Here is an 11,380-nt window from a genome sequence, read left to right on the forward strand (position 1 = left end):
TTAAAGTATGGAAAGCTGTTTTTCTCAGTCAGCTCCTTCAGAGAGAAATCTGCTGGTTGTTGCGTTTGAAAATATTCCGTCTGCATTGCCTTTCTCTGCACTTTTCCCCACTAGTTTGAAAAGATTATGGAGGAGAGACGGATGCGAGTCCTGTATGAAGGTCACATTAATCCCAACCCCACGTCTAACTTCTTTGCCCATGTTCGGATGAGATAAATGGGATGAAAGCTGATGGGCTGTTTTGTTTATGTGTTCTGGAGGTGACGCTGCTGTCGGTCGGATATGATCGAAACACATTGATGTTGTCTGGAAGAAGTAGATTACCTGAGTTGTTGACTCTTTAACTCACTATAAATAACAACTATGGGTATTGTTTTCCAGACTTTGACTGGTTTATTCTCTAAATCGTAGGTCGTCGCAAAAGCTTTGGTTGATTAGACTTTTTTTTTTTTCTTTTCCCCACAAATTAAAATTGCTGTAAATACACATTAACAGGTCCCTACTTAATCTCCCCATCAGTCTGGTGATCTTTGGCCTGAAAAATGTTGAAGCCTAGGTTAACCCTAACCCTAACCCTGAAACCTGAACCTGAAAACCTGAAAACATTAAAACCCCTTGCAAGTAAAATGAATACCACTGATGATCTCATTACAATTCTTTAGGGGAACCTGGGTGCTGGCAGTTATGTGGGTGATTTCACCTACCACCGCCTGAACATTGTGACAACCCAATCACACGGCCCTTGCATCCATCCATTGTAGTCCTCACCTAATGCATTTGGCAGCGCATCAATGAGCCGTGGTTGCCCACGACCTGTCAGTTTGCCATATTACCTTGTCTGACTGCTTTAGAGATGCCCAACCCCAGTAGTCTAGCCGTCAGAATGAGGCTCAAGTCAAATTCTTCTCAAAAATGTTCGCCTGCTGCCTACACTCACTTGCCACTTCATTAGGTACACATGTTCAAATTCTTGTTAACACAAACGGCTAATCACATGGCTGCGATTCAGTGCATTTAGGCATGCAGAGGTGATCAAGTCAACTTGCTGAAGTTCAAACCGAGCATCAGAATGGGAAAGAAATGGGATTTAAGTAATTTTGGCGTGACCAGCATGAAAGCATGGATCCATCCTGCCTTGTATCGGTAACGGTTCAGGTGGTTGTGGGGTAATGGTGTGGGGGATATTTTCTTTGCACACTTTGGTTTAAAAGCCACAGCCTACTTGAGTGTTGTTGCTGACCACGTCCATCCCTTTATGACCACAGCGTACCCATCTTCTGACAGCTACTTCCAGCAGGATAATGCACCATGTCACAAAGCTCATATCATCTCAAATTGGTTTCTTGAACATGACAATGAGTTCACTGTACTCCAGTGGACTCCACAAACACCAGATCTCAGTCCAATAGCGCATCTTTGGGATGTGGTGGAACGGGAGATTCCCATCATACATGTGCAACCGAAAAATCTGCAGTAACTGGGTGATGCTATCCTGTCTACATGGACCAAAATTACTGAGGGATGTTTCCAACACCTTATTGAAAAGGTAAAAGGGGGCCCAACCTTTTACCAGCAAGGTGTACCTAATAAAGTGGCCAGTGAGTGCATTCGCATAGATGATGCCATGGTAACAAGACAATCAGTGTTATTCACATGACCAGTTGGTCATAATGTTATGGCTGATCGGTATACGGCACTTCAGAAGTTGAGTTATTCTATCAATTCAGATTTTAGCCTTCACTTCTCTATCCACGGTTATGTTTACATGGACATTAGCGTTCCACCAAAAATCAGAATAAGAGTCCATTCAGACCAAAATGCCACAATCGGAAGAGACGGACCTCACCTGTCTCGATCAGAAGTAAAAATCTTCCTGCACACAGAAGTGTTCTTCTTTTCCAACAGAAAAATGATAAAATAACAAGAAAATTGCACATTTAAAAAAAAAAAAAAAAGAAAAAAAAGTCAACTTCAATATCAAATTAATAATAAAAAAAGACCTTTTACTAGCTATGTTGTTTAATTATGAAATGAGTTTTTTACAGCTAGCAGCTCTTTGGAGCAAACCTCATAAAATGCTGCATTACAAAGATTGGAATTTTAAACTTGGGAAAGTGATTTTTTTTCAACCGTATTTAATTTTTTATTTTATTTCATATATATGAAAATATATATATATTTCTAACATACCTATAAAGTGCTTTTAAATAAAACTTGATGTGCGCCGGTACGTCTGAGGGACTATGATGCATGCGAGGGATTTGAGTGACAGCTTCAAGACTCGAGGCTTGTGCCGGAAAATGTGGATGTCTGAGGGGGGGAATCAAAACAAATGACAAGCGGCTGCCCACTTGTATTTCACTGTTTGACTGAGTGCTCTAAAAGAACTGCGCGTGCGGATGGTGTGGAGAAAAAAAAGCTGTCTGGGAGAAGGAAAAAAAAAAAGAAAAGAAGTTGAAAGATGAGGAGGGGGACATACGGAGACAAAGCAACGCGCTCTGGAGAGGAGCCGAGAGATAAATGAAAAGAACGGAGTGAGGCAGAAGTTGAGCGAAAGTGAAGGGACGACGGAGATAAGGGGCGGGCTAAGACCGGCGGCGGCGGTGGGAGAGAAATGACCTCGGATGGGGAGGGAGGAAGGATGAGACGGAGTGCTGAGGGGGACGTGATGGGTAGAGGAATAAAACAAATCGAGAAAGGAGGATAAAGGAGACGTAGGAAGCAGAGTGTAATCGTTAAGTGAACCTTTGCTATGCGTGTGCACACACACACATAAACACAGTGACAAACCGCTGCCAAGTCTGACTGAATCACTCACACACAAAAATGCTGTTGGCATGACAGTGTCTTTGACTTAGGTGCAGATGAAATGAAACAAACAACCCGCTGGAGGCCTTGTATGGCAATCTCCGAGAGGTTCCTTTGATTCGAAGCTAAGGGACAAACTCCTTTCAGTGTGTACCTACAGAGAAGGGACTTGGAATGCAAAACAGTTTCATGAGTCTGCAAACCAACTGTGATTTCTCTCTTAACTACCAAATAATGACACATGAGTGCATCTCCGCAGAAATTAAAGCAGTAAACACCGGCGGGGAGGAAGCACTTAAATCTGATTAAAAATATTCCAGTTCTGTAATTGTATTTCTATAACTGCTGTATGCCTTATTGCGCATTACCTTAAACAAGAGGGAAAAGTCGAGGGCAATGAAACAATTTCTACAAATTGAGGACAGATTAATATTTAATGCGCTGTAATAATCATTTGCATTGCTGACTGTGTAATTAAATATATCGTAGAATCTATTAAACCCATATCTCTGGCACAGGTTCAGAGTTTGAACGTGATGTGTCATTTGCACAGTGTGGATTGGACTATATCTAAACAGCTTTTTAAACTGATAACCACAGTGTATTCATTTTAAGATCTTTTTTATTCATTGCAGTCTCACCTGTGCAAATTTTAAATATAAATATATATTAAAATCCACAAAAGGACTGTGGTATCAGCATGTTTAAGTTTCCATGCACTTGGGGTGAAACTGGCCTCTGTTTGGCCTTTTCTGCAACGCTGGGCCTTGTGTTAGTTACCGGAGGGGACGAGTGTGATGCGAGCACCGAGTGGATGATCTAGTTTGTTATTTTGTGATGCTGTGTGGGTGATTTTAATAGAATATGTAGATGTAGGGGCCAAAAAAAGGACAGAAAGAAAAGATTAAAAAAAAAAGAATGCCCTTCACTTCGGTGTACACCTATCGGGCATAACATTATGCAACACTGACCGGAGGAGTGAATAACATTGACCAAGTTTGGGACAATTAAAGTTAATTGTTCTGCTGGGAAACTTTTTAGCCCTGACATTCGTGTGGATGTTACTTAGACGTGGATCACCCGCTTAGAACTTGTCACGGTCGCCCACCTCGTAGCAATGACACTCCTTGACGGCTGCAGCCATCACCCAGCAGGATGCAGCCCGACACAGACACGCGCGCAAAAACAGCACAAGGTGTTGACCTGACCTCTAACTTCAGTAGATCCCAAACAAAAAAGGACCGAAATGCCTCCACTAACAAAATGATGTTGCCAAACAGGACACGTTGAGGCGGCCCCGTGTCCATTCTCTGATGAATCAGAACAGTTTTTTGAGGCACACGGGAGACCTACACAATATTAAGAAGGTGGTCATAATGTTATGCTTGATCGGTGTACTGCATGTGCCGTAAAACTGGCGGTAAATGAAACGTAACACGCACCAGTTTTACGGCACATACACAGATATCTTAAAGGTAAACAGTTGCTAAAGGAACGTTAAGTGTCTTTTACCTCCTAATGCCCCCACTATGCAACAGTAGTTCAGGTCTTTTTTTCCCATTTTTGGAGTATAATTCACGTTTACACCAGCCTCCTGCAGTGTCCGCCTAGAAGCTAAAGTTCTGTTGAAATGAGTTGACTTCACAGTTTTGCTAAAACAGCCAAACATCAAACGAGCCCAACAACACATAGTAGAGACAGACCGCCAGCTACTAATACAACAGGAAGGCGAGCTTGAAGTCTGTCTTAGCCTTTTATTCTGCAAAATGTTCCCCCGACATCTAAAGGCTGGTCCGAGATCTACGCTCCTGGCCTTTCGCTCTGTCGCTGATTATTTTCTCTTCTCTGTACATACATTTTATGGCGAGTGGCAGCTACCGTTGAAGTGGTATCCGCAGAGACAAGACTTAGGATTTTTCGTCTTATGGCTGGCTAAAGATCCGTGTGCGTGACGTGGTGCCTTAAAGCTTTATATACTTCTCGCGGTTGATCTTGCCCAGTCAGTCTATAAGAGCGAGCATCCGGGAGGCGGAGGGGGAATAAAAGTCAGCGTATCATCAAAATGATTTCTAAGCCTGTATCTTAAAGGTAAATACTTGCATAATGTTGGTTTATGTTCTTCAGGAAAGCTTCGGTGGACCTTGACTTAAAAAGAGAAAAAACACTGAGTGAAATGGGTAGATAATAAACAGAAAATAAAAAAGGAACATTTTTACTGTTAATTTAAGATGAAAAGGTGTGGAGGTGATGTCCAAGTTACAGAGAGCGATAAAGCTCTTCTTTGTGGAAGGCTCGTAGCATAAAAGACTTGACATTTCCACAGCTTTATGTTTCTCTGGGTTTTAGGTCCACGAGGTGGTTAAGAATCAGCTCATCACACATTGAATTTTCATTTACATATAAATGATTTACAATACACTAATATATTATCCCGGGCTGAGTGCAGCCGTGCGACAGTAACAAAAGGAAATCTAACTCCCCGCGAGAAGAAGAAGAGTCAGGTCGAATATGAGTATGTTCACGTCTTACTCACTTAAGGGAGTCTAGAGGGTGGAGTCAGATTCGATACCGCTCCATTCCCCGTGCTGTGATCAGACTACCTGACATGAGCCTAAAGTGCCCGGATCTGACAGACGGAGGGGGAAACTTAAACAGAAAAGTATCAGACATGACATTTTACTTTTCTCCGGTGAAGTTTCGTATTGGAAGACAAGTCTGGGATGACTCACCAAGCCCCGACATTTCTGATCCCACAGGTGCGCCTGCAGCCTCCGCTGCCCCATCCACTTTGCAGGTGATGACAGATTCCCTGCTAACAGTTGTGTACCTTGATCCCCAAATGATTGTCACCATCTGGAAAGACATAAATGTCGTCTGGGCTGATCCGTGCTTCAGGTTTGCTTATGGTTTTGTGGAGAGAATCTTTCAGACGTTGGCAAAGTGAGCAGTCAAGCACAGGAATATGGTCTGCTGTCTATCACAGACTTAGACTTAAGGCTCATTTAAGCCTCATTTGGCCTACGTCTGTGAAAAACTCCACCCAAACGCTAGCAGCACTGCGTCTTTTTTTGCCGTTCATTACTTTTTGTCTCTACTTTGTGCTTTACTTCCAGCGATCTTGACTGAATCACACGCCGAAAGTTCTCTGAACCTCCTCACTTAACCTTTCCTCGGCGTGTTCCGTCTTTATCGATCCAAAGCGATCAATTCAAAAAAAATTGCGGAAATGGAGAAGCAGTCGGAAATGCTAAAGCGGAAACGCCAATCACGGCTCTTGGGGTCTGCATCGCTGCGGCACGTCGTTAGATTTCTGGAGAGGCGCTGGGGGCTGCGTGTGTGTCGGAGTAAACCGCCTATTAGACTTTGAATTTCTTGATCCACAAGGGAAATGGCTCGGTTACACTAGCTACAGATGCACATTAAAAAATATTTTTTTTTTTTTTTTTTTAAATGCTGTGAAAACAGCAGTAAAAGAAAGACAATATATATAGAATATATAAAGAAATATATAGTTAATGCACAATGCATAGGATAATTTAAATTAAGTTAAATAATGATAGATTAAAATTGACTAATAATATTTAAAATGGAATAAACATTAAAATAAAAATATAATAAAAAATAATGCAAAAAAATAAAAATAAAAATACAACCGAATAAGCTTAAATATACAATATTTGAATATGTACAAATCTATGAGAAATAGAACTGGGAGTAAATATACACAGGAATGATAAATGACGACGTATAAAAACATGAATAACATGGAGTTGTCTATTACAGAAAGGTGAGTGGTTGTACAGCTGGACTGAGTACAGTTGTGTTTTGTACTTCATCCACATACACAACTATGTGATTGGTTCCGACACAATGCCTGTACATGTTCCTTTTTTCCAGAGGGCATCTGCCCTTTGGCTAACTGTAACTGTCCACCTTCTTTAGGCGCGGAGGTAGCTGTCCTCAGTCTTACCTACTGTCTGGTGCATGTATTTGCATCCGTGTCTGTCACCTCTTTCAGGCTACGGCATAGGCCTTCCCCAGGGCTCCCCTCTAACCCGCAACGTGTCGGAGTTCGTAAGTCGCTACAAGTCTGACGGCTTCATGGACATGCTGCATGACAAATGGTATAAGGTTGTGCCCTGCGGGAAGCGAGTCTTCGCAGTCACGGAGGTAAGTCATCGGCAGGAGTGTACGTTCACGTACGTGTGTTGCGTGTAAAGCGAAGAATTCTTCGTGCTTCCGTAGATCCGCGTCTGGCACGAGGAACGAGATTGCTTCCCATCTATGAGCGCGCGCAAACCCATACAATCACATAAAGTCAGACCTATTTACTGACCTTAACCAGAGTTACAGACACGTACTGTCTGAGTGTCGATACTTGTTTGTGTCTTGTGTGCGCTCCAGAAGATTACTCTCTGCTCCCTCCCTCCCTCTCCCTCTTCACTCTTTTTAAAGAACGATTCTCTAGACAGAACACACTGTCTGTATCTATATCGTTTGTTTGTGACTTGAGGAGCTGTTCAAGTCCCTCCGGCCATCCCTCTTTAAATCCCACTTCAAAGTTGAATCACATTATTGCAACAAACGCAATTACGCAGTCACAGGTCTCTCCGCTGAAATGAAAACCTTAACTTCACCCCGAATCGGGAAGTTATTACTATTCATCCCGTTTGAAGTCCTAGAAAGTGGGCTGCTCTCAAACAATGTCGGGAGTCGCTGTGAACTTGCCCTCTGAATTGGGAGCAAAAGGAGGTCAGTGTTGTCGTTGATGAATTTGCCAAGTCAGCGTGAGGCTAATTGCCACCGAGGCCGTGCAGAAATGAGCCGGGTGGAATCAGGGAACGTGATTAGAGCACATTGCGGGGAGAAAAAAAAAAAAGAAAAGGCCCGCTCCTTCCACTTCCTCCAGGCCCGCAGAAAAAGCCTCACATCAGATAGGCGTAATGTCAGGGGGAGGATTTGGGCGAACCAAATGGGAACAAACTGCTCTTCAGTTAAGCATCGTCTCTTTTTCTCCCCGCTAACTGCTGCTTCCTTCTATTACTCTCACTCCGGCCTCCCCACTGTTGTCTCCCCTTCGCTGCCACATCCACTCCGCGGCCCTTTCATCACAAACACGTCTTTTACGCCGTCGCCCTCGTCCCTCCGTTCCCATTCTTATGGGCTTACGCAGCCAAGCTAGATAAACAACAGCGGAATATCAATTGCACGTTCACAAAAAAGTGGCCTAAATGGCAATTATGTAAATGCAAATCATCAATCTTTGTATTTTCCTCTTGCTTAAGTCTTCACTAATCTGTGTCACTCCCCCAACTTCTCTCTGTCTCTCCCCCCTCTCTCTCTCTGTCTGTCTGTGCTCTCTTTCTGTCACCTCCTCCTCAGACTCTACAGATGGGGATCCAGCATTTCTCCGGCCTGTTCGTGCTGCTGTGCATGGGGGTGGGCGGAGCCTTGCTGACCTTGGCGGGTGAACACACCTTCTATCACCTGGTCATCCCTCGCCTACGGCGCACGCACACGCTGCAGTACTGGCTGCACACCAGCCAGGTGAGCATTTGCCGCGCTTGCGCCGCTCTTGCGCCGACGACGGTCGTCGCGTTGCTTCCCCCGGTGTTCGCGCAAAAGCAAAGGCATGCACAGCCGCGCACACACACAAACACACGAGCACGCTGCATATCTGTGAGATATCCTCACCTGCTTTTCGCCTTGAGCTTTTCTCACGGATAACTCGCGCCCTCTACTGTTCTAGACTCCACATAACACCCAAAAAACATTTTTTCCTAAAAGTGGATTATATGCTTTATGGGCCCGATTCAATTAAACTTCTTTGGCATTGTGTTAATTGCATTCACTAACACAAATTAAGCATTTGTTAATTACCTCATTAAGCTTTAATGGGCTTTATACATTAGCTAGTTTATTTAAACTATTTAAGTTGAGCAAAAGTGAGTTAACGAGCGCTCTTTATTAACCGGTTCACGGCCTCACTTTTGAATTAATGCCCTTTGTTACTTTTTGTCTTCCCAGGCACAGATCATTAAGCAGTGTCTGTTCAGATTCCTGGCTGCAAATTATTCTGAAAAATATGTTTTGTTTTACATGGAATCGATTTCTGTCGCAAAGTAAATATCTCCCACTCTACAATTAGAGTGTCATGAAATATGTTTGCGGGAGCACGCGCCGAACGAGCCACAAACTGCTAATTTAAAGGTCGTATTTTATTGTTGTTGCCGCTGTTTTTTTTTTTTACAATGCAAAACTCTATCCATTACCAAATGAGGAGCCTGTGGCGATGTTTTTGAATGAATAATGGAAGCAGCAGGGTGAATATCAAGACCGCTCCCCATTAGTTTGCTGCATCTCTCTAAAAGGGCAACCACTCCCGGGCAGCCCCGAGCATTCATCACGAACCAAGCTCTGCTATCTGAAAGGATGACATCTGAGATAGTCCCTCACATCTATAGAAAAAAAAAAAAAAAAGATAAATCTTCACGTATCTTCAGATGCATTTACACAGAAATTTGAGCGTGGCGGCGTTCAGACAAATCTCGGAACTTTGATGCTTTAAATCAAAGAGGCGGCAGGCGAAAACTTTCATTCCTCTCAAAGTTTTTTAGCAGGGAAAGATTACTTGCTTGAATTATTCAGAAAGGAGCGCCGCCGCACGGGGTTGTGAGGAACAGCTGTCACAGATGTTCCGCGCAACCGGATGGAATAATAGCTCTTAGAAACTCATCTCGCCGGATTTATCTCGGCTCTGATGAAGTCGTAATAAAATCCCCGTCGCTAATCATCTTCTCCTCTCGCAGAAAATCCACAGAGCCCTCCACACCACGTACGAGGATGTCGGGAAGGAGCTGACTGGCATCGACCAAAAGTAATGAAGACACTGATTGATTGAAGAATTTAACATTTTGAAGCCCTTTTTTTTCTATGTTGAGACAAATTCTGATTAATGGAAGCTTCTTTTATTATTATTATTTTTACATAGATTTCGGGAACAAGTGAATATTTTGATATTTTGCATTGTCTGGCATGTCTGCATGAAGCAGAGGGGCAGTTCAGCCTAGCACATGGAACGCATATCTCTACTTGAAGCCATTTAATATGCCACCGACTTCACATGAACCACGCGGAATCTTATCAATCTTCTCATCTGCTCTCTCTGCAGGAAAGCGATGAGCATCATTCCCCAAATGTCAAACTATATCTATATCCAAACAAATCAATCTCTATTAGGTTGCTACTCTGGAAGATCGTTACACTTCGTATTTTAAAGAATTCTTTTTTTCTTTTTTGATGGATTCGGAAACTAAACAAAGCTGACATGAAGCCTGTGTTTGGTTCAATATGACCTAAACTGATAAAAGAAAAAAAAAGAAAAACAAGACAAAGCATGTGGTATTAAATCAGATAATACTGCTAAGTTTACACTTGTTCATGCTTATCTTAAATGCATTTATCCTACACAAATACATAGGAGCGCGTGTCCCTGTTTCACAGTCTGTCTCACTGATGTATGTCCTCTGCTGTGGTCTCCCCTCTGTCCCACTAGCCCGTCCTCTTGTATCTCAGAGAACTGCACCCTACACAGGAAGCAGCACCAGCCTCCTCCGCCGTCTCCCCCCACGTCCCTCCCCGCCTCCACCACGGCTGGGGACACCGGCGACTCCTCGCCGTCCCACGAGCCCAAGGAGAAACGCGTGCACTTTGACCTGGAGACACTTCACAGCTACCGCCTGCGCACGCACACCGCTTCCGTGCGCGGCAGGCCCGGGATGGTCGGGCGCCCCGGCCTGGGACTGGGCGGCCTGGGTTTGGGCGGCCTGGGGAGTTTCGCCTCTCCCCCGCCGATCAGCCTCCACGCCAACGGAGGCCCCGTCTCGACTCTTGCCTCCACGGGCTTGGTGCTCTCGCCCCTGGGGGGCAGGGCGGCCCAGACCAGCCTGTGGGAGGGGGAGCTCCAAGAGCTGCAGGGCAAGATCGAAATATTCCGCACCCAGCTGAGGGAGGCTCTGGCGAGGAGGGCCGAGATCCAGAACAGCCTGGAGAGGGAGCGGAGTGGACTCGTTCGCAGGGAAACGAGTCTGGAGAGGGAGAGAGACAGACAGAGGATACAAACTATTAACACAGACAGAAGTAGCTCCACTCAGCCCAAACTCCCCGAGAGGGACCGGACCAGCCAGCTGCAAACCCTGAATAATCAGCAAACAGGGAGGGCAAACCAGCCGGGCACAGCTGGGATTATCGATCAAGGGAGAAGCAGCCAATTAAACACCATTAACAGTTTGGACAGAGGCAGAGCCAACCAATTACGCCCTGTTAATACTCTGACAGGAGAAAGGACTGTCCAGTCGCGTACCTCCACCAGTCTGGAGAGGAGTCGAGGGAACCAACAAGGTGCTGGAAACGTAGCCGCCCAATCGCGGAACACTTCTAGCCTGGACAGACAGAAGGCTAACCTATCACGCACTCTGAACACTTTGGAGAGGACAAAAGCCAACCAATCAAGCGTAAGCAGTGGGACCTGAGTAGCTCCCTGAAGCCGCCTTGTGTGACTACAGGGAGGGGG

At 44.6% G+C, this 11,380-nt stretch overlaps 1 protein-coding gene across 1 annotated transcript in view; it reads left to right on the forward strand.

The window, feature by feature from the left end:
- Positions 1 to 11,380, forward strand: part of LOC125023164 (glutamate receptor ionotropic, NMDA 3B-like) — a 68,418-nt gene extending 57,038 nt beyond the window's left edge. Inside the window, exons 9-12 of the mRNA XM_047610228.1 lie at positions 6,827 to 6,978; positions 8,191 to 8,355; positions 9,618 to 9,685; positions 10,364 to 11,380. Of these exons, the coding sequence (XP_047466184.1) occupies positions 6,827 to 6,978; positions 8,191 to 8,355; positions 9,618 to 9,685; positions 10,364 to 11,339 (1,361 nt within the window). The 3' untranslated portion in view covers positions 11,340 to 11,380. The remainder of the gene's footprint in view (positions 1 to 6,826; positions 6,979 to 8,190; positions 8,356 to 9,617; positions 9,686 to 10,363) is intronic.

Source organism: Mugil cephalus, chromosome 17, assembly GCF_022458985.1.
Source record: "Mugil cephalus isolate CIBA_MC_2020 chromosome 17, CIBA_Mcephalus_1.1, whole genome shotgun sequence".
NCBI lineage: Eukaryota > Metazoa > Chordata > Actinopteri > Mugiliformes > Mugilidae > Mugil > Mugil cephalus.